The following is a 25,043-nucleotide window of genomic DNA, read 5'->3' on the forward strand; positions in this document are numbered from 1 at the left end:
GTTATTGAATCACCTCTCTCTCTCTCTCACCTCTCTCTCTCTCTCTCTCTCTCTCTCTCTCTCTCTCTCAGTCTTTAAAAAAAGAGCGTGTATTGTGCACAATGTGCACAATACACTCTCATTTTCTATTTCAAACTCTTGCTAAAAAAAGAGCGTGTATTGTGCACAATGTGCACAATACACTCTCATTTTCTATTTCAAACTCTTGCAGATCATCTTTCACTAGTTGATGAAGGTACTTGCTTGTATGTTGGGCTTTTGTATCCCTTACTGCTAAAGTACGTGTAACAATTTTATTGTTAGCATCAACATATCGAATGTTTATTGCAAAAGTAGTTTACTCTACAAGATGTGCAAGCATCCATTTTCAAATATACAAAACGTTCTTTTAGATCATTAGCATTAGCATTAGCAGAGGCATATGATGCAAGAAAGCAAGCTTATTCAGCATCAGCCAAAAAAAAAAAAAAAAAAAAAACCCACTCCCATTTCACCCCTCCGTTCGTTCGAAATACCTGTCCAGTTGAGCTTTAAATTTGTTTAGGCTATCAACTTCAACAACAAGTGATGGAAGTCGGTTCCACCAACCAACCACCCGCTGGCCAAAGGCATTCATAAGGGAAAACTTTTCTTTCTTTCTTTGCTTTCTCTATTATAAAACTTGGAATACATACTGCCTCTATCCAAATTAATTTTCAATTTTTTGGCTATTTCTTCTATGAAACCAAGATGGCTGACTTACAAAAGACAAATAGATGAATTATTCACCACTAACTCAGTAATGTAATTCTTGAATTGATCTGCTGTCATGGATAGAGTGACTTTTTTTGACTAACAAAATATTTAGAAATACTTGACTATTCTATGATGAAAAACTAGAAGTACTTGCCTTATTAAGCTTAAATCTTTCTTCTTCTTCTATACTCTTAAGCACTTCAGGATGATTACGATTTATGTGACACTTCAATTGAATGCTCTTTGAAACATTGTTCTTATTGGTCAAAGTTTACTAATTTTTGCTGCAGAAGTCAAAATCTTGCAATCAGGGTCATTCACTTGGCATGTGCAAGCAGTGGCGTATCCAGGTATCATCATAAGGGAGGCATGGTAACCAGGTCCAGGTAACGTTTGGGTGGGGCATGGCAACCAGACTTGAGTTTTTTTGCAGAATGCCTCCTGTGTTCTGTTTCTTTAATTTCAAAATTTTGGCTGGGGGAGGTATATACCCTATCTGCCCTACCATGGAATATTGTTCCCACATCTGCAGTGGTGCCCCCAAAACCTCTCTCAGGCTTCTAGATTCCATTGAGAAGAGGGCAGTTAGGTTAATTAATGACTTGTCTCTTTCCACTTTCTGTCTCATAGCTGTTCTGTTTCTGCTGCATCCCTTTTCTATAGATACTTCAATGGGCACTGTTCTTCCGAATTGTCTTCTAGAATTCTTGCGCTCTCTCTCTCTCTCTCTTTCAAAGCAGTCCGAACACGTGCCGCAACCAGTCTACATTGGTTTACTAACCAACTTCAAACTCACAGAACCAACTTTTCTTCTTCCTTATTTATTCATTCAACTTCCATTTTCTGGAACAACCATCCTTCATATGTATTTTGAAAATTACAATCTACAGAAATTCAAGTCTGATATCAACACATACCTTCTTTCATATTCCCAACCTCCAGCCCTTGTACGTTACTAAGTACTATAGGTTCTAATGCCTCTTGTGTGTGGAGTTTCATAAAAAAAAAAAAAAAAAAAAAAAAAAAAAGTCATTGCCTCCAAGATTTTCCCTATCACTAAGGTCAGACGAGCTGGTCTAGTTACTGATTTCATTCTTAGAACCTGCTTTATGTATTGGCAATATGATGACGCTTAGACATCTCTCCCTAGTGGAAATTCCTTAATACTCTGAAAATGTCTTTTGAAAATCACTTCTATCGACTCAGGAAAAAGAACAGAGGTTGGACTAGAGGAATCTCTCCTCTGGTAGCACTATCTTAGACTCCGACTTCATTCTAATAAACAGTCGCCTGTAATTTGAGAATTACTGATTCCATTTGGCTCAGCTTCATTCAACAGCCTCTTGTCATCATCAAGAGTCTTTCGTCAGTAAAGACTGACGTGACGTACATAATCATTTCATCTGCTGGATTATCTAAAATTTTCCTGCACCCACTACACAAGAGTCCAGTCTGATTAATTTCCTTCTTTAGAATTAGCATATAATAGGCATATGATGCCAGAAAGCAAGCTTATACAGCATCAACCAAAAAAAACCCTTCCTATTTCATCCATCCATTCACACCAAATGTTTGTCTAGTTCTGCTTTCAATTTATTTAAGCTGTCAACTTCCACAACGACAGATGGAAGTTTGATCCAGCAATCAATCACCTGCTTGCTAAAGGCAAATTTCCACACATCTATTCTACAACTGTCTTTCCTCAATTTGAATTTGTCCCCTCAGCTGATTGAACTGAGCAAGAAGAAGCATCCCATTAGCACTGAGCTTGATCAAACCATTCAAGGCCTTATACACCTTATTCGGATCACCTTGCAAGTGCCTAGTCTCGAGACACTGCAGTTTACAGAACCTAAGCCTTTTTTCTTAAGAGCAACCTTTTATTTCATTCACCAATCTTGTTGCCCTACTCATTCCAGCAGCTCTACATCTTTCCTAAAATGAGGCCTCCAGACCTGTATACAGCACTCCAAGTGTGACTTGGCCATTGCCTTATACAAGGGGATAATTAACTCCTTATCCCTGCTTGAAAAATTCCTATATATCTTTGAAAAGACACCAAGCTACTCTTGCACTGCCCAGAAAACTTCATATCTGACTGTACAGTTACTCCCTCAGGTCATTTTCATTCTCCACTACGCTGAGTGTAGTACCACTCAGACCCCATCCATGTAATTTTGCTAGTAGGGAAAATGAGGGAGGTGATTATCCCTTTGTATAAGGCAGTAATCAGGCTACACCTTGAGTAGTGTGTACAGGTCTGGAGGCCTCATTTTAGGAAGGATGGAGAGTTTCCATAACGAGTATAGAGAAGGGCAACAAGATTGGTGCGAGGATGAAGCGGTCCTCTTAGCTTAAGGCTTAAGTTCTGCAAATTGCAGCATCTGGAGGCTAAGCACCTGCGAGGTGATCTGATCAAGGTGTATTAGACCTTGAATTGTTTGAGCAGGCTCAGATTATGAACCTCAGGGGGCATAAATTCAAATTGAGGAAAGACAGTTGTAGGATAGATGGGCGGAAATTTGCCTTTAGCCAGCAGGTAGTTGATTGCTGGAACAAACTTTCGTCTGTTATTGTGGAGTAGATAGCTTAAATAAATTCAAGGAAGAACTGGACAAATGTTTAGAATGAATGAATGGATGAGTGAAATGGGGATTTTTTTTTGGCTGATGCTGTATAACAGGGGTCGGCAACTTGCGGCTTGCCAGCCGCATGCGGCTCTTTGAGCTTGTAACTGCAGCTCTTTAACTTTTAGTCCAAATGAAGCATAATTTGAAATGGAGTTAGAGTACTTAAAAATCAAGGACATGTGGAGTGCAAGACTAAAATGCCTTAAAACTGAACTTGAGGATTTTGTGAGGCAAAAGGCTGTCCTTGTAATTTTACACAAATGGATGGCGATAGATGAGTTGATAAAGCAAGACCAAATTGTGTTCAATTGCATGGAGTAGCTTACTGGACATGTATATCAATTTGAAAAGATTTACATTTGGGCTTCTCTCAGTTTTTGGTTCAATGAATTTCTGGGGGAAAATATTTTCAAACATGAACTATATTAAAAATAAATCAAGAAACTGTCTGAATAATGCAAGTCTCTCAGCATGTTTAAAGTTGAAAATTACGGCATACTCACCTGATATTGAGATATTCGCTCAAGAAGTTCAGCAGCAAAAGTTACATTAATTTGTACCTAATTGGATGTTTGTTACGTTTTTTCAATATTAATAAATAATATTTCAAAATATATATATTTTTTAAAATAAAAAACACCTTCCCACTCTATTCCATTTCTCAAAAAACTCCCCCACCCTTCTCCTCCTCCTCCCAGCTTGAGCTGAGGTGTGACTCTTTGGATTCTCTTTTTTTTTTAGTTAGGGAAAAAATGGTTCTTCACTCAAAAAAAGGTTGCTGACCTGTGCTGTATATAAGCTTGCTTTCTTGCATCATATGCCTCTACTAATGCTGATGACACTGAATCCAAAACTAGTATGTTAAAATGGAAGGCAAAAATAGTAAAAAAAGGACTTCCCATAGACGTGCAGTCAGCTTCTTTTTACATATAATTTCAGGTAAACAATAATTGTTCATCTTCAATATAGTCAATCGAGTAGTTTTACTTGAATAAAAGTTTGACTATATTTAGGAAGCTCATCATTATCACTGAACTCAACAATTAATGTACAATGGTTACCTTGATTACATTTATACAGATGCAACAGGTTATAAAAAAAAATTATGATTAAAAACCTTTTTTCAAAAAAAAATATTAATTTCTTAATAAATTTTTCAAGAATAATTTGCAGCATTTTTTTTTAAGTTTCACTTCATGTATTGATTCCCCATTAGAACTGAATATTGTATGTTATTTTTAGTTTTCTAAAATTAATGAATGCTAAATAAATCTTAATCACATGTTTATTTCTCTGTTTTTCAAGGAGCCTCACCCCGATAGAGAACTTGGTTTCTATAATTTTAGCGGTGCTGGTTGCCGCACTTGGTGCCTTGTGCCTTTCTCGAAATTTTTTTCAAGACATATGGAGTTTTATCTTTTGTTTTATTATTGCAAGCTGTCAGTACACACTACTAAAGGTTAGTTACTGTTATGTTAATCTATATGACAACCTTAGATATAAATTTACATGTCTTCTGTCTTTTCTTGAATTTTTATAGAGCTTGAGGAATTAAATAATTTTTAATGATATGTTTAACCATTCATACCAGTGAAAAGTTAAACATATAGCAGTTTTTAATGATATGTTTAACCATTCATACCAGTGAAAAGTTAAACATATAGCAGTTTTAACAGTGAGTCTGCCAATGTGTGTGTGTGTGGCCTTGTGACTACGTTTTTTTGTGAGAAGCTGGTTCTATGGACTGAATTTGTTCATGGATCTCTGCGAGACCCTACTTTTGGTGGGCTGCTCAGAAATAGTGCAGTGGCCCTCACCTGTTGAATTTTCTTAAATGAAATTGATGAAGGGATAAAAGACGTCATTTCAAAATTTACTTATGATATGAAGCTTGGAGGGTGGTTAATGTTCTGACCCCATGTAGTACTCTTTTGGGGATTGCCAGAAAAATGACAACTCTATTTCAATGCCACAGAATATAAGATTTTGTGCTTCAGAGATGACAACCTCAAAGTAATTTATACACTAGGAGAAGTTGCATGAAAAGCAGTAGAGGAGAAGAAACATTTTGTAGTTAAGATCCAAGAAGACATGAAATTCCCCTCGGATAGGAGGTATGGAGGATTACTTGGTGTCTTGTCGATGCATTATCCAACTATTGCTTGTAGAAATGTTTACCTTGTAGAAACAGTAGAAATTTTCACCATTGCATGGTGAAAATTTCACTGTGTATGACAATTGTGGGACCTTGTTTGAAATACTGAATCTAGGTTTGTGAGGGGGGTTACACCTAAAAACAGATGTCAGGCTTTGTGAAAAGGTCCAAGGACTGCAAGGATTGTAAGACTGTGTGTGGAATATTGCATCCAGATATGGAAGATATCTAGCTTCTTGAAAAGATCCAAAAGCAGTCAGAATGGTGGGTGAGATTGACAAAAGGGCATTCATAAGTGGGAAGACTGAATGTGTGGTCTACAGGGATTGCTGATTTGGTACCTTAATGAGAGGAGTTAGTCTAATGAGGGAAGATAAAGTTTTTACAGTACAAAAGGATACTAAGAACCAGGGAATATAACATAAATACTAAGCATTAATACTAACCAGAAAAAAATTATATACTGCATTGTAACAAGTTTTCCTTTAACTAGCAAGTTTTTAATCATTTGAATAAGTTGCTTACATGGGTATTTGATGGCTCATAGAAACTCACTGGTCTGCTGACAGTGTTCAAGGTGTAGAAAAAACCCTCTGGTTTCCTTCCATCACATGGCCAATACTAATATTAAAATAATGGTATTTATGAAAATGTAATTGTCAAGCTATGTGCATTATCTTAATGGTAAAACATGAAGAATTTCCAACATTTTGTTGAGAGAAATAACAAAGTTAAAATTAGGTAATCTCATCAGAAAATAACTTAAACTGATAGCTGTAAGAAAGAATACAATTTTTTTTTTTTTTTTTTTCAAGCTGAGCTCTTTATTTGAACAGCTCAGCCTGAAAATCCTAAACTAAAAAAACTACAATGAAAATTTTAGTTTTTTGTTTTTGTGTGTTTAACCACTTGAAATTTACAATAGCTGTCATAACATAGTTCTTTTTATGAGGATGTGTCATAAACACTGCCTGTCGTGGTGGTGCCTTTGAACTTTTAATTGAATCATGAACTTCTCTGTTTTAGTGATGTATTCAATAGAAAATGATATTAATAATTTTAGAATGACTTATGGATAATGATGATGTCTTTTCTAAAATGAGCATGAGCCCATATCTATTTTGTCTCCAAAACATTTTGTCTCCAAGACAGAAAAATTAAATTAAAGGGAAAGAAAATTATATGCCATATATCATTATAAATATTTATTATTATAATTATATAATTAATATATAATATTATTATATTTGTATATTATTATAAATTACAGCCAAATTATAATAATACAGTAAACCCCCGTTATTTGCGGGGTTACATTCCTGAGAAATGCCGCGAATACCGAAAACGCGAATTCTGAGTTATGGCTCCCATAGTAATAAAGGAGTTCCGTTCCAAAGTACGAAATATATAAGAAAAACTAGTCTAAAATTTTCTCTATGTATGTATAATATGTACATAGACAGTACATAGTGAAATGCAAGCATAAGGCATCGAAATGAAAATAAGAAACAATTTAATATTAAATGTAATATTTATTAGAAATTTCAAACAAATCTTTCAAACCAGCGCCTTTGCTAGCTAAAACACTTATCCCGCCAGTACTATCACAAGTTTGGCTAAAGTGTTCATAAAGGAGTTTTGCCTTTTCACAGATGATGAGTGAACTTAACAGAATTTTATTTTGAGTTCGGTTTTCTAATCACAGATTTAAAGCCTTTTCCATTTTTTCTAATTTAACTTCACGAGTTACAAAGCAAATTTTTGAAGCAATTAGCGCGTTTTCACGGACACTACGGCAGATTTTTTCTTCCGATTTCTTGATTGATTGTATCGTTGACTCATTGATTTTATAATGTTTTGCCACTGAGGAGACACTTTCACCATTAGAAATTTTGTCTAATAACTCAATTTTATTTGCTAATGTCATCACCTTCTTTGATATTTTCACATTTCTTTTGTTATTCGTAGCCATATTTTTGTACAGGTTAGAAAGAACTTGTCCACAATAAAGTCACTTTCTTCCGTTAACATACTCGAAAAAGTCTGTTTTACACTGTAAAATGGTAGATTTATCAATTTTGTAAGCATATCAATTTATAAATTGATAAATTTATTCAATTTATAAGCATATAAATTAAAAGCAAACGATGAAACTTTCCATGACAAGCGCATAACACATACTGAACAAGGATTAGCGAGAAACATCCACGCTAGCGATTTTGCACCCCTCTCCCCACCCACTGAGCGCTGTTTTGACTGGGAAAGATAATTTTAGCCATGCCCATGTTTTTTTATAGCGGAAAATATTCACGGCGCTTTAAAATTCACATTTTTTTTTAGGTTTCATTTTATATTAAATCAGCGACCATGAATACAGATACCGCGAATAGCGGGGGTTTACTGTACTTTTTACTTTAATTTATATGATTTCATGATAAAATTCTCTTTGTGCATGTCAACAGATGTATTATTATTATTATTATTATTTTTTTTTTTTTTATAGAGTGTTCAACCAGATGCAGCTTCTCCAACTCATGTAAGTAAGGTTGCGTATTGCTTGTATTTTGGTAATTTCTTTCCTGCTATGAGCACTGTTAATGGAACATTTCCTCTCTTAGCTTTATCTATTGAAAATTACTGCTGCCAGTTTCACTGTCAGAACAGGTGGATCTGCTATTCTAGGCTAAGTGGCAGCATTTTTGAAGAAGACTTCATGATACTTGAGAAAATTTTTTTTTTAGCTGAAATAAGCATCAGTAAATAGCATAGCAACTTTTTGTTGTTTACTATTTTAAATTTTTCCTTCCTACAGAAGTAAACTCTGTGTACTGCCTTTTGACATTCTTGAAGTAATCAAGAGGTATGAAATTTTTAATCCTTATTAGACATATTACATGGGACAATAACAATTGAGTAAAAATATTACTCAATTATATTTGCAACTTTCTTGTTTAATCATATGGAGACCAGGTCTTTTATTCAGAAAACGTTCAGAAAAAATCCACATTCATTTATGTAATGCAAAGTCTATCTATAGCCATCACTACATAAACAACTTTTTTCAATGTTTCTCTCACTTTATTGCATAAGGATATGACATACATTCAGATTAGAATGAGCTAGTCCAGTGGTTACCAATCAGTAGTGAACACCAGTCTTCAAAAATTGAATGAAAAATATATTACTGTATTATTAAATTTAAAAATAGATTTAAACCACTCATTAAATGGTGTTTCCCCAAAACTTTCATTGCAGTTCTACTTATCTGTGAGTTGGAAGAATCGTAGCTGCTTATCTTGTCATCCCATTTATGTAGTACAAAAATGTTCAACCAGTCAATCACAATAAAATGTTTAATCTAAAATAGAGGAATTATGAAATATGATTATGCATAAAAAAATGTGCATTCATGTCTGATTTGTAAACTGATCATCATGGTAACTTGCAAGTATAAATGACTAATAGAAATACAGTTCACCATATGGGAAATGCTACAGAAAGAAGTTTTAATGAAAGTTATTATTATTTCTTTAAAAATTTCTTTCTATAGCATTTCCCATACAGTGAGTTGTATTTCCATTAGTCATTTATACCTGCATGTGTGATGATCATTTATACCTACATGTTACCATGCTTGGATGAGCTTGCAGTAAACTTTATACATGGATGACTTTAGAAATTTAGTACAACTATGAATTAACAATTTAGATAAATTTCAACTTTACTACATTAAAACCTGGCATTTCAATCTTTTTTAGTTCTGTTGTGGCAAAAATGTTATTGAAAATATAAAATTTGCTAGAGTTTTCATTTTCAATTTTTCCTTAGATGCAATTTTTCCTCTTCTGCTCCTGTATCTGGATGGAGAATACAGTGAACACCTTTGGGTAACATTCCATGCCTTTTCACCTTCAAAGCATCACGTAACTTTTTAAAAAGATTTCTATAGTATTCTCCGGTAAGTGTGGAACCACAAGGTAGGTAATCTGTCAGGATAACCCCAAAACATGGACAACATCACCTTCTTCACAGATCGAGTGGTCATTGCCTTTTTGGGAGGTGTGCTTCCACTGCTTTGACATGTCTTTAGTCTCAGGATGATACTGGTACATTCGTCATTTGTCACCAGCCGATCAAAAAAGTTCTCAACATACGCATTACACAAATCCAACAGTTGCCGAGAACATGCATTTGATGTTGCTTCTGCAAAGGCATCAGCAATCTTGGAACCCATCATGCAGAGACCTTAGACATGTGCAGGTCATGTAAAATGCTTTTGGCAGACCCATAACTAATTCCTACTGCATTTGTGATGAAATTAATTGTTACACGTCTGTCACTCAGCACCAGCTGCTGAACTTTTGCAACCATCTCACTGTCTGTGGATGTTGGTAGCCTTCCTTCTCTTTGCTCGCCAAAGACATTTATATGACCGCACTGGAACTCCCATTTCCACTTTTTTACAGTATCATAGGATAGGATGGACAATTCTGCCCATACATAGCTTTTATTTCTTCATCAATTTCCTGATCTTTCTTGCCCTGCAAATGCAGGAACTTCATCACTTATTCGATTCTCCACTTTGTCAACTGTAGTGTCCTTCCTCAGATTCTGGGCTCCACCTCCGGTGTACGATCACCTAAGGGAATGAAATTTCTCATGTTAGTTATTGAATATGTAGACAACTTATATTAGAAACAGCATCTTTGTACTGATGTTTTTCTAGGTCAGGGTACGAACTTTTTGATACCTCCTCGTATATTGAGTTTACAACAAAAGATAAACACTGCTTTGTTTATATAATTGTTGGTAATTTTGTGGTAGGATGCTGTCCTCCACTTGTTAAGGTCAAGATGACATTACTGGTTCTATTCTAATAGTGATTATGTGTGAAATTTGCTTTGTAGTTTTGACATCAAATAGATTTGGAATTTAAGCACATTTTTTTTGTTATATATAGATTCCATGTGCTTAGTAAAAAAAAAATAGTAATAATTGATTGTTTAGATATAATTTTAATGATCATCTAGCTTCAAATTATTCAATCTCCATTATATTTGTTTTCATAAACTGAAGTAACTTCTTGCTTTTTTATTTTTGTGATGCTAATTTTTCTTTTTTTTTTATTGTTGGTTAGGGTTATAATCGGGTAATCCTGTACAGCCGTCCTGTATATTTCGTCTTGTGTTGTATGTTATTACTTGCACTGCAAGCTATACTTGATGTCCAGTTACAGTTTCCTTCTATAAAACTATATGGTATTGCCTTCATAAGCAGAGAATTATTTGCAAAAACTAGAGATATTGTTATAAGTAAGTATCTTGATGAGATGCAGTTAACCTGTTTAAGGATATTGATTATGCACCTGTTTTGTTTGTTTATTTTGTTGTTTGTGTTAGGTGTGGGTCAGGGCTTGGAATAGACTTGATCACACTGGAACACTTATCAGTGATGTTATATACGTAATTTCTTTTTTAAAAATAAGATAGTTTATTAATGAATGTTCCATTATGTAAAGTTTTCCATTTCACCCTCTGGTATGGTCTCAATATCAGATCTGATTACTTTTTAAAATGTGAATAAGTGATTTATAGCGATATGAATTGTATTAACGAATACTGAAATGCAGCTCTTATAAGGTTCTATTCCTTGTTTTACTTTATTTTCTAGTGTTTTTTAAGTGGTTGCCTTCAAGTACTAATACATTTTAAAACTTTTTTTACAATTATATGAATTTAGTGAGTTACTGATGATAAAATACTAATAACTTATTTATTAACTTGTTACAACACATCGCACACACATATATATATATATATATATATATACACACACACACACACACACACACACACACACACACACACACACACACACACACATATTGTTGTTGTTTGTTTGTTATTTACGAGCATTAGCAACTAAGGCCATATTGCTCCGGGATATGCAGTGGTCATTCCCTGACCTTTCCGCATCCTCTGTATTTGGTGGTGACGGGCTCGAACCCCGGTCTAATCAAGAAGCGCGTTTCCGGTCTAATCAAGAAGCGTGTGCTACGCACTGCTGCTCCTTCCCACCTGGCTACGGAGGCGCCATATACACACTGTATTAAACATGTTATATGAGAAGTAGGAAAATTGCTAATAGATAATAGAATAATGTCTATTAGATAATAGAATAATAGATTTTAGTTATAACAAAATTGCAAGAAATGTGCACTATTACTTGTTAAATTTCTTTATTGCTTGTAGGGGAAGAAAACTAATATACACTTTTTTTATTATTATTATTATTTATGAAAACCCTAAACACTAAAGGTATTAGAAACTTTGGTACTTAGTACCATGAACAGATTAAAAGTTAAACAGACAAAAGTTACTTGTTGATATTACCACTTGAATTTCTATAGATTGTAAATTTTTGGTAAATACATGTGAAGGATGATTGTTCCAGAGAACATAAATAAAAGGGATAAATGAGGAAAAGTTAGCTCTGTGAGTTTGAAGTTACACTTAATGGAATGTTTTCTAGTTAAGGCATATATTTAGACCTGAAAATAAAAAATGTAGAAATGTATCTCACTCTTTATGTTGATACCAATCCAACCGACTTATGAATTTTCTTAGGCTGTCGGCCTCAACCACCTGTGGAGGTAACTTATTGCAGTAATTAACTTGTTGACTGAATGAAAACTTCTTGCAGTTCTGTCTAAACCTCTTTCCCCTGTAAGTTTAATTTATGGCTCCCTAGTTCTGTAATCACATATAACAGCAAAAATTTCACCTCCGTTCATTATACTACCCACTCTCAGAGCCTTACAGACTTCAGTTAGATCTACTCTAGTAGCTACTAAATTCTCTAACCCATATATTCAAATATTTTTTCACATGAGGTGGGCATTGTTTTGTTAAACTCACCAGATGGGTGGCCTGTCTTTGGGAACCTTGAAAGAAGAGCATAATGTCTCTCTCTCTCACTCTTTTGTGTGTGCGTGCGTGCGTGGCCTTCATATTTGGCAACAGTGTTTGAATTCTCTACATGCAAATTTTTTATAAGTCACCAATAAGACACAACAAGCCCTCTGTTTGTCTACACTTCAAAGAAAATTCCATGTTGGCCAATATCATTGTTCACAAAATCCCTTTCCTCAACCACTGTTTTTAGTTTAATCCTCAACTCTTTGTTATTTGGAGTTCCTACCCCAATTATTAGTGGCCAAAGCCTGTTTTTCTTACAAAAAGTTGAGAAGACTGAGTTGCTATTTAGTGCACGCACTGATCTCATATTGTAGAGGCAGCTTCACAACAAGTGCCTTAGTATTGCAATACTCCAAATAAAATGCACTGCTCCACTGGAGAAATATATTTACATTTCTTTCCTCCAGTGGACAAGCAAGCAAAAATAATTCATTGAACAAGTTCTCACGAGAGAGAGAGAGAGAGAGAGAGAGAGAGAGAGAGATTACTGAATCCATATGGTGATTGGCTTATGGAAAATATAAACAAAATATCCTAAATAATATGTTTGGAAGGGTTTGGTTTAATTTATGTTCATATTTTTTTTAACCACTTTGTCAATATTTTAATTGTTATTTATTTATTCTTGTTTTTGACAAACAAAAAAAGATCTCTGGGATAGGCTTCATTATAAAGAGGCTTTGGTCTCAGAAGCTTCATAACTTCATTAATACAGATATTGTTATATTAGTATTAGAAGAATTAATGTTATCCATAAAGTGCAAGGAAGCTACAGACTTTCGCTGCACCACCAAAAAAAAAAAAACATAAGAAAATACAAATTATGCACTTTCTTCCTCACAAATGTAATTATCTGGTTGACTTTTAAATTTCTTAAAACTGTCAGCCTCAACTATCTCTGAAGGCAACTTGTTCCAGTAATGAACGACTTGCAGACTAAAAGAAAACTTACTGCAGTCTAGCCTCAGCCACTTTTGCTGTAATGTTAATTTATGGCCCCTAGTTCTGGAAATTCTCTATTACAGTGAAAATTCTGCCTTCATTCATTTTATTAGCCCCTTTCCGAGCCTCTATAAACCTCAGTCAGGTCCCCTCTTGGGTGCCTGGTTGTCAAGTTCTGTAGCCCACATAATTGAAATCTCTCCTCATATGGTCCCCTTTCCTCAAATTGAGGAAAGATAGTTGTAGAATAGATGTGTGTAAATTTGCCTTTAGCCAGCGGGTAGTTGATTGGTGGAACAGGCTTCCATCTTTTGTTGTGGAAGCTAATAGCTTAAATAAATTTAAGGCTGGGCTGGACTGGCAATTTGGAACGAATGTGGGGGGTGAAATGGGAGAGTTGTTTTTTTTTTTTTTTTTTTTGCTGATGCTGCTTGCTAATATCACAGTGCAAGTTGCCCTTCTTTGAAACCTTTCAAGAAAACCAGTCTCTTTTTTTTTTTTTTTTTTTATGAGATTATCATACCTCAACATATTATTCTAAATGCAGTCTTACAATTGCCTTTTGCAGTGGAATTATGACTTCCCAATCCCTACAGGATATTATTTGATAAATAACACTGGTCAGCATCAGTTTCCTCCCTGAAATAATTTTAATAGATTCTCATAGGAAATATATTCAAAAACTCAGATATGTGATCAAAAGTTAATGAGTGAAAACCAAGACCTGTAATTGGTTTAATTATGTTTTCCATATATTTTTTTTTTTTTTTTTTCTAGAACATTTGTGAGATTTCTAGAGAATCTGGGAGCTTTCTACAGCATTTGAGAATGTTCCAGAACCATTAAAATTATTTTTACGTGCTGAAGCAAGGTCAGGATGTTTTTGGAATGTTCTAGAACTTTCAACAGAGTTCTCAAGAAACATTGTGAGCCTCTTAGAAACTAGTATATATAAGAGTGGGTTCCACACCAAGCAAGCATTTCCATATTTCAAAAAGAGTGGGTGGTGAATGAACAAGTGTTGTGTGCATTAGTGTAAATCATGAACTGTGTTTAAATTAGAAATAAAAATCTACGATTTCTTAATTGTGTTCTTATGTGCATGTACCTCAACCTACATGAAATTTGTTGCATCTTTACTAAGATAAGCCCGATAGCTTATACTACATTTGTGAAGTGGTATTAAAATCACAGCGGAAGTGCCACTGTTACAACTTGTGAGGAAAGCCTATGAACTCTATTGTTTAAAATCTTTGAACTCAGAGTTAAAAAAAAATGGCCATATTTCGCAAACTACACCAGGCGAGTAAAATGTAGCACATCCTTTTTTGATGGATAAGTTAAAAATCTATTTACCTCCATTGCACATTAAACTAAGTTTGATAAAAAAAAAATATTTGTAAAAGTGATGGACAAAAAAGAAGGATATTCCTTCTCCTTTTTTGCAATATGGCCTTAGTTGCTAATGCTCTTAAAAACCTAATAACAACAACAACAGAACATAATGCTACACAACAGACCACTCTCCACACACTTTTTAAATCTCTGGCCTCCACAGAGTTCTGTGTCACTCGCAAAGAATACAACGCGAAAATGGGGGGAACCCCCTGGTGCCATCAGACAACTAACACACTAACATGGGGCAATGTATTTCTTAGATTTTCATAGCTATTTTTGTGCTGAGATCTGTATTGTACTGGGTATACAATCAGTTGAAAACACAGATTGGCAGTGGCAGCATCGTAGAAACATTAAATAACAATTTGTAACTTATCAGAAAACTGTTTCAACAACCTTCAGAGATGTAGATTCATATATGTAGATCTGCATATATATTCACCCTAACTTTCACTTAAAAATGTAGATTTATTCAATACTGTTGAAGGGGCTAATTAATGCAATAACTGGTTTCTCTTTTATCAAATTTTAAGGTGTTTTCTTTATTACTTCTTCCTTTTTCAAGAAGGTTATCTACATTAAACTTTTACACCAAATTTCATTTAAATTCCAAATAATTTTGATATTTTATTGCTTTTAGTTTCATTCAATGAAACTAACTAATCGATAATATTCCATTTCAGAATATGTATAAAAAAATTACTTCAAAAGCCAGTGCACGTTATGAATCCTTATGTTATTAATTAATTAAAGAATTAATACTTTTATTTATTTATCTCAATTAAATGTTGAGATATCATTTAATGTTCATTTATTATTAATATATTTTTTCGTTTAATGAATATGATTTTTTTGTTTGTTAAGAGTAGGAGTGTCTTCTGTATAATTAGTAGGTGTATTAAAATATAGTCTGATTATTTATGGTATTTTTGCTTTTGCCAACTTTAAATATGTACATATTATATATGTACATATTTAAAGGTGGGAGAGGTTGAAAAGTTTTTAGCCCAATATAGATTGCAAAGGCTTTTCTGAAAGCTAATATTGTCAGTCTGTACTCTGACTCTTCTTGTATATTCACAGAAAATTTCAGGTTTGTAATTGTGTTATTCTCCTTTATATAGAGGGCACTGAAGTGTGCGAGGTGAGTGAAGATAAAGACTGTTGAGAGAATCAAGCACCTTGCAGTTATTGATTGCCTTCATTTAAAGGGAATGTTGCTGAGATAAAAATTCATGAAGACATGCAGCAAGCACTGGGGGAATCTTGTCCTTCATATGCTAAAAAAAATGGTCAAAAACTGGGTTGTAGAATTTTAGTGAGAACAAGGCAGTGTTGAAGATGCACCCCGCAGTGGTGCATCTTCAACACTGCCTTGTTACCAAGTTTACACCTGGAAATGTGTATGCCATTCTGACCTGATCATTCAAAGACTCAGAATAACAGTGAAGAATATTGTGGCAACGTTCATCATCTCTAGTTCACAATTTTGTGGTGAATGTTTTAGGAATGAAGAAGGTTTCTTTAATGTGGGACCCTAAAGCACTGAATACAGATCAGAAGTGGGAAAGGAATGAGATGTTGTTTTGAGATTGTGCAGCATTTTGAAGCTAACTAATGAAGCTCAGTTTTGGGGTCGGTATGTCACTGTGGACAAAACATGGGTGCACCACTTTGACCCTGAAACAATCGAAACAGTGGAAACATCTCTCCTTCCCCCTCTCCCCCACCAAATGTTTAAAGTGCAGAAGTTGGCTGGGAAAGTCATGGAATCTCTCTTCTGGAATGCAGAAGGTGTGATTTTCTGGAACAAGGTGCCCACCATCAATGCTAAGCTTTATTCTAACCTACTGAGACATTTCCACAATGAATTGAAGCTCAGGAGTATGGCAAATTGGCCAGAGGAGCCCTCTGGCATCAAGACAATGCACTGGTGCACACAATATTGGTGATGCAGGGAACACTGTGTGACAATGAGTTCAAGCTATTACAGCATCTACCCTACTCACCAGTTTTGGCTCTACTGGGTGAGAACAGAATTTTGACAGTGACAATGCTGTGATGGATGCAGTAACAACTGGATTGAGTCAAAACCTGAATTTTGTTTGAGTGGATTACAAAAACTAGTAGATTGTGCTAGAAAAGTGTGTTGACCAATGGGGGACTATGGGAAGAACAAATGGGATTTCACAACTTGCCAGCATTCTGTCTATGAGAAGCTATAAACTTTTCAACCTCCCATCATATATAATAAATCTGTTTTAGTAATGACTAAACCCTTGATATTTTTTAGGTACTGGAAAGGAAAATCATCACTAGTTACATGCAAAAGATGAACCTAACAGGGATCTGATAACTTTTCCTTGATATATACAGTCATTTGAAACGTATTCCTTTGTGTACTTTTCCAAAATAACTTTTCAAAGAAGTGTTTTGCCAAATTCTGCAAAGGAATGCCACATCAACAAAGCTTGACATTAATCAAATGGAAATTGAGATTGTTTGCTGGAATGTGGAAAGTGCATAACAAGTGGGCTTATGTTTTTAAATCCACTGATTTTTTCACACACTATACAGAACAACATTATGCCATTGTTAGAGATAATGCTTTTAAATTTAACTGTTCAATCTTTACTTAATTAACTAATTTAACTTTTTAACTTAATTTTTCAGTCTGCTCTTTAAAGAAATTACTTTTAGCATTTTTTTCCCAAAAACAGACAATAAACCACTATTGAAGTAAAAGGTGCTAATTAGATTAAGTAATTAACTTGCTGATCAGCCTCACTGACATTTCTCATTTGCATCACCTGTGCAGAACAAACCTTAGAAATGCAAAATTTATCTACTTTATTTTCAGTACTAATGACAGCAAACATGGAGAATGTTTATTGACTCTAGTATTAAGTAAGCCGGAAATATAAAGACACAGATGGATTTGTCAGAGGGAGTAATACTCTTGATCTGATCATCAGCAGTGATTCTTCATGCATTAAGAATCTGCAGATAAAGGATCCACTATGAGCAGTGATCACAGTGTACTGATGTGGGATATACTTAAAGATGTAACTACCGTTAGGGGTGAGGGGAAGGGTTTTTGCTTTTGTAAAGGTGACTACAGTGGTCTTAGAGTTTTTAAATTCTATAGTGAGACCAACCAATGATGTTACCAACAACAAATTCTAAATGGGAAGCATTCAAGGAATTAATCTTGGAAGCTACTCTCTTTTCATACCAACTAAGAAATATTGTTCAAGGCCTAAATGGATGTCAGATGGCCTAATGAGACATGTGGCAGGAAAAAAAAAAAAAAAAGGAAAGGCAGCATATAAATTATCAGGAGACACAGATGCCTATGGTACCTATAAGATAGCCAGCCTGTAATCAAGTCAAAAAGGACATTAGGCAAGCAAAAGCAGATTATGAGAAATCTTTGCCAAACAATGCATAGAAATACAGTAAAGACTTCTTTACTTATGTAAACTCTAGAAGGAAGGGGATGAATCAGTTTGGTCCCCTTGACATCGACAGTTCAATTGTTGATGAACCTGCCGTGGTAGCTAACAAGTGAATGAGTATTTTGCATCTACATTCACACATGAGGAAGTCTGTAGGGAATTGTAGGCAAGAAGCTTATCAAACTCTGGCAGGGAGCTAAATGATTTTGTAATAACTGAGAGCAAAGTGGAGGAGAAATTGTTGAAATTGAACATAAAGGCACCTAGGGTGGATGGGATCTATCCACTTATATTAAAGGAGATGGCAAAGGAACTAAGCAATCCCTTAACCATAGTTATGAAAGTTTCCTTGGACTTAGGGGAGGTCCCTATGGACTGGAGATGTATAACTGTATCCCCAATTCACAAGGGGGGGGGGGGGTCAAAGGGTGACACAGGTAATTACAGACCTGTCAGTCTAACTTCTCTTGCAGGGAAAATAACGGAGTCACTGGTTAAGGATGCGGCAGGATCATCTAGACAAGACTCCAGTTATAGTTCAGACACAGCATGGGTTTGTTAAAGGGGAGTCTTATCTGACATATTTGATTGGATACTATGTGGTCACAAAGGAACTGGATGCAAAGAATAATTTTGATATCATATACTTGGATTTTAGGAAAGCTTTTGATGCTGTGGTACATGGAAGACTACTGTACAACTGCGAGCAGTATGGCATTAAGGGCAAGTTGCTACAATGGATAAAAGAATGGTCAAGTGGGAGAAGACAGAGTGGTTATCAGTGGATGCTGCTCTCTATGGATTAATGTTATTAGTGGAGTACCCCGGGTTAGGTGTTATGCCTGTTGTTGTTATTTATCAATGATATTGATGAACATAAATCAGGATTAATGTCTAACTTTGCAGATGATATGAAGGTTGGCAGGGTTATTAATGACAGTAATGATAGTATGCTACTGCAACAGGATCTGCAAAAGTTGAGAAGATGGGCTGAGAGGTGGCAACTGAAGTTTAACATTGACAAATGTTAAACTTCAGATGCATATGGGTGTACAGTAACCCCAGTGTAATGTATCAACTGGGCAGTTACACTCAGCTTACTGGAGAATGAAAGGATCTGGGGTAATTGTGCAGTCAGATATGAAGTTTTCTGAGCAGTGCAAAAAGGCTACAAGAGTAACTCATGGTGTCTTGTCATTGATATACAGGAATTTTGCTGGCAGGGATAAGGGGGTGATTTTCCCCTTTTATAAGGCAATGGTCAAGCCACACTTTGAGTACTGTATACACATTTGGAGGCCTCATTTTAGAAAAGATGTAGAGCTGCTAGAACGAGTACAGAGAAGGGCAACGAGATTGGTGAGTGAAACAAAGTTTTGGTGTTACCAAAAAAGGGCTTAAGTTCTGTAAATTGAAGCTACTGGAGACTAGACACCTGCAAGGTGATCTAATTGAGGTGTATAAGGCCTTGAGTGGATTGAGCAAGCTGAATGCTGATGGGATTCTTCTTGCTCAGATTACTCACTTGAGGGGACATAAATTCAAATTGAGGAAATACAATTGCAGAATATATTGTGTGGAAATTTGCCTTTAGCCAGTGGGTGGTTGATAGTTGGAACAAAGTTCCATCTGTTGTAGTGGAGGTCAGCAGCTTAAATAAGTTCAAGGCAGAACTAGACATACATTTGGAGTGAATGGATGGGTGAAATGGAAAGTGTTTTTTAATTTTTTTTTTTTGGCTGATGCTTTTTTGCTTTCTTGCATCATAAGCCTCTACTAATGCTAATATCCCACATTCATTGTTTACAATAATTATTTAACTACACTACCTTCCAAAAATTAGCTGGACACATGACATTTCACATCAATGATAGTGTTGTATGTTGGTCCTTCTTTGGCCACTTTTGTCATACTTTATCCTCCTGGATAGGCTTTCCACCAATAAATGATAGATGGCAGTGAGTATAGGTCTCTGTTCTTCCTGCAGAACAGTAACCAGTTGATCTGTCCCTTACCCAGCATTCCACATCATCCCATAGGTGTTCCAAAGAGTTCAAACAGTATTCTAAACTGGCCATTTGAGTTTTTATCCATGAGCTGTTCTAAAACAGTACTGGTGATATGGAATAGAACATCATTTTATTTTTGATTTTTTTGCTTGGAACAGCAAAAGCCTCAAGCTTCTTTGCACTCTATGGCTAATACTAATTATCTTGTTAAAATGAACTTGATTCTGTACGAAGGAACTGCCACATTGTGGAAGAATGGAATTGTTCAAAATATTAAGATGAACATTTAGCATTCATAATTTCCCACAATCTTGCAGTATTAGATATGGGAAACAGCTTCACACTATAATCCCACCTCTTCTGAACTGCCAGAATGCATTGTGCTATAGCAGTGTTGACATTCTCCACACCTATACCTATTTAGCTTTTTACAATAGCTTTGTCTTTGTATTTGGACTGATAAAGAGAATTGCAGAATCCATAGAGCTGATTCCCATTTCTCTGTGGTCTAATTTATAATAGATAATTTATATACATTGGATGCATATAAATTATCAAGCGACTCAGAAGCCTATGGCAGATATAAGTTAATCTGTAATCAGGTCACCAAGGAGGTTCGGCAGGCGAAGGCAGATTACGAGAAATCCTTGGCAAAAGATGCTAAGAAAAACAGCAAGGATTTCTTTACTTATATAAACTCTAAAAGGAAGGGGATGAATCTGATTGGTCCACTTGACATCGATGGTTCGACTGTTGATGATCCTGCTCAGATAGCATACAAACTGAATGAGTAATTTTCATCTACATTCACACGTGAGGAATTATTAAGGTTTGAAAATGGCAGAAGGTTATCAAATTGTAGCAGGGTGCTTAATGATCTTGTCATAACTGAGAGCAAAGTGGAAGAGAATTGTTGAAGTTAAACGTAAGAAAAGCACCTGGGGTGGATGGGATCTATCCAGTTATATTAAAGGAGGCGGCAAGGCAACTAAGCAAACCCTTAGCCATACTAATGAGAGCATCCTTGGACTCGGGGGAGGTTCCCACGGACTGGAGATGTGCAAATGTATCCCCAGTTCACAAAGGGGGATCGAAGGGTGACACGAGTAATTACAGACCAGTTAGTTTAACTTCTGTTCCGGGTAAAATAATGGAGTCGCTGGTTAAAGATGCATTGCAGGATCATCTAGACAAGACTGCAGCAATAATTCAGACACAGCATGGGTTTGTTAAGGGAAAGTCTTGGCTGACAAATTTGATAGGATATTATGATGTGGTTACAAAGGAACTGGATGCAAAAAAACAATTTTGATATCATATATTTGGATTTCAGGAAAGCTTTTGACACTGTTGTGCATGGAAGACTATTGTACAAATTGGAGCAGAATGGTATTAAGGGTAAGTTGCTACAATGGATAAAAGGATGGTTAAGTGCGAGAAGACAGAGAGTGGTAATCAATGGGTGCTGCTCTTCTTGGACTAATGTTATTAGTGGAGTCCCACAGGGTTCGGTGTTAGGTCCACTGTTGTTTTGTATATTTATCAATGATATTGATGAAGGTATATCAGGCTTAATGTCGACGTTTGCAGATGATACAAAGGTTGGCAGGGTTGTTAATGACAGTAATGGCAGTCTGCTACTGCAACAGGATCTAGATAATTTGGGCAGATGGGCTAAGAAGTGGCAACTGAAGTTTAACCTTGACAAATGCAAAGTACTGCATATGGGTAGAAATAACCCCAGAGAAACGTACCAACTGTGTGGTACTACACTTAAGGTGGTAGAAAATGAAAAAGACCTGGGAGTAATTGTGCAGTCAGATATGAAGTTCTCTGAGCAATGCAGACAGGCTGCCAGGGTAGGTCATGGGGTTTTGTCAATGATATATAGGAATTTTGCTAGCAGGGAAAAGGAAGTGATTATCCCTCTGTATAAGGCAATGGTCAGGCCACGCCTTTAGTACTGCGTACAGGTCTGGAGACCTCATTTTAGGAAGGATGTAGATTTACTTGAGCGTGTACAGAGAAAGGCAACAAGATTGGTGATGGGAATGAAGGGATCCTCTTACCACCAGAGGCTTAAGTTCTGCAAATTGCAGTGGCTGAAGAGTAGGCACCTGCACGGTGATCTGATTGAGGTGTATAAGGCCTTGAATGGATTGAGCACGCTGAATTCTGATGGGATCCTTCCACTTGTTCAGATTACGAACCTAAGGGGGCATAAATTCAAATTAAGAAAAGACAGATGTAGAATAGATGTGCGGAAATTTGCCTTTAGCCAGCGGGTGGTTAATTGCTGGAACAAACTTCCATCTGTCGTTGTGGAAGTTGATAGCTTGAATAAATTTAAGGAGGAACTGGACAGGCATTTGGAGGGAATGGTGTGATTTTTTTTTTTTTTTGGCTGATGCTGCATAAGCTCATACATTTGCTTTCTTGCATCACATGCTACTACTACTACTGCATCTTTTGCCCCATTCAAGGCAAGCCTGCTGATTGTAATTGATGTTTGGCTTATACATTACCACTCTCCTTCAAAAACAAAGGCTGGAGCTCTGTACAGAGTGTGTTTGTACAGACTTCAACATTTATTGTTTTATTAAACTCTTGTTTTGCTGAGATGTTTGACAAGATTGTCATACTACCCTTTTGAGTACCCTCTGGTCATGTGGAGTGAATATCCATGCTCTTCCTGATGTGCTGCTGAAAACAGTGGTGGTACCTTCACAGTTCTATTGAACAATGGAACCTGAATATCTGTTATCCAATTGCACAAATTGCAAACCCAGCAATGGGAGATCTGACAGTAACAGCCCTTTCAAAATCAGTTTGCTCAGTTGTACATGCCATAATGAGAACAGCTAACTTATGTTTGTCATAGTCTTCCTTATATACTAAACTGAGCCACTTGTTTGTCCAGTGAAGTCTGATGGATTATGAAAACATTGATGTCCAGACTCTTTTTGGGTGGAGGTGGTGGTAGTAGTAGTGGCATGTGATGCAAGAAAGCAAGTGTATGAGCTTATGCAGCATCAGCCAAAAAAAAAAAAAAAAAAAATCACACCATTCCCTCCAAATGCCTGTCCAGTTCCTCCTTAAATTTATTCAACCTATCATCTTCCACAATGACAGATGGAAGTTTGTTCCAGCAATTAACCACCCGCTGGCTAAAGGCAAATTTCCGCACATCTATTCTACATCTGTCCTTTCTTAATTTGAATTTATGCCCCTTTAGGTTCGTAATCTGAACAAGTGGAAGGATCCCATCAGAATTCAGCGTGCTCAACCCATTCATGGCCTTATATACCTCAATCAGATCACCACGCAGGTGCCTAGTCTCCAGCCACTGCAATTCACTGAACTTAAGCCTCTCTTGGTTAGAGGATCCCTTCATTCCCCTCACCAATCTTGTTGCCCTTCTCTGCACGCTCAAGCAAATCTACATCCTTCCTAAAATGAGGCCTCCAGTCCTGTACGCAGTACTCAAGGTGTGGCCTGACCATTGCCTTATACAGAGGGACAATCACCTCCTTTTTCCCTGCTAGCAAAATTCCTATATATCATTGACAAAACCTCATGACCTGCCTGGCAGCCTGTCTGCATTGCTCAGAAAACTTCATATCTGACTGCACAATTACTCCCAGGTCTTTTTCATTTTCTACCACCTTAAGTGTAGCACCACACAGTTGGTACGTTTCTCTGGGGTTACTTCTACCCATATGTAGTACTTTGCATTTGTCAAGGTTAAATTTCAGTTGCCACTTCTTAACCCATCTGCCCAAATTATCTAGATCCTGTTGGAGTAGCACACTGCCATTACTGTCATTAATAACCCTGCCAACCTTTGTATCATCTGCAAACTTCGACATTACCTGATATACCTTCATCAATATCATTGATAAATATACAAAACAGTGGATCCAACACCGAACCCTGTGGGACTCCACTAATAATATTAATCCCCAAAGAGCAGCACCCATTGATTACCACCCTCTGTCTTCTCCCACTTAACCATCCTTTTATCCATTGTACTATATTCTGTAACTGAATTCATCAATCAAGCAAAACATGACAGATATTTAGTTTTTCGTCAAATGATAACATATGTCAGTTTAATCAGAAAAGAATGAGGTGTATTTATAGAAATATATATATTTATTCATCTTATATTTATGTATAAATTTCCCATTTCTATTACTGCTTCCAGATGTCACTGGAAAATGGAGAAAAAGGCACTTTAAGACAAAAGAAAAATTTCCTTAAACATACAAAAATAAGCATTTGTTGTATTTTGCCTGAATATCTGTGGTTTGCTTGATATACTAATGAAAATGAGTTTCTTTATAAGGAGATATCTAAAAATATAATCTCATTGTTCATTTATTGAATCTTTCAGTCTTTGTGCTGTTCTTTCCTCTAATCTTCAGCCTTGGCCTTCTTCCCCAAGTGAACACATTCCTTATGTATTTGTTAGAACAAGTTGATATTCATTTGTTTGGTGGATCAGGTAAGTACAGAAAATTGAACAGTGCTTTATAAGGAATAGTGAAATATCCTCCTCTTTTTATTTTTCCTTTTTACCTATTGAAAAAATCTAGAATTTTTTTATTTTGAATTAAAATATTTTTTATCATAATTGTCAAAATGTCGACATGCACTATTTTTTAAATTAGTATTAATATATATTCCCTTGCCAACCATGGGGTACATTCCTGAAAATACAGTGTTTGTCAAAATGG

At 35.8% G+C, this 25,043-nt stretch overlaps 1 protein-coding gene across 3 annotated transcripts in view; it reads left to right on the plus strand.

The window, feature by feature from the left end:
* pcx (pecanex) overlaps positions 1 to 25,043 on the plus strand; it is a 743,348-nt gene that overhangs the window by 311,992 nt on the left and 406,313 nt on the right. For all 3 annotated transcript variants that reach the window (XR_016547122.1, XM_090376780.1, XM_090376781.1), the window contains 4 exons: positions 4,671 to 4,824; positions 8,024 to 8,056; positions 10,658 to 10,832; positions 24,701 to 24,811. Coding sequence is in view for 2 of the 3 variants with exons in the window: in XM_090376780.1 (XP_090232906.1) it covers positions 4,671 to 4,824; positions 8,024 to 8,056; positions 10,658 to 10,832; positions 24,701 to 24,811 (473 nt within the window). In the remaining variant the exon portion in view is untranslated. The remainder of the gene's footprint in view (positions 1 to 4,670; positions 4,825 to 8,023; positions 8,057 to 10,657; positions 10,833 to 24,700; positions 24,812 to 25,043) is intronic.

The sequence above is a fragment of the Mastigoproctus giganteus genome, chromosome 6, assembly GCF_048544385.1.
Source record: "Mastigoproctus giganteus isolate SK-2022 chromosome 6, ASM4854438v1, whole genome shotgun sequence".
Lineage (NCBI taxonomy): Eukaryota > Metazoa > Arthropoda > Arachnida > Uropygi > Thelyphonidae > Mastigoproctus > Mastigoproctus giganteus.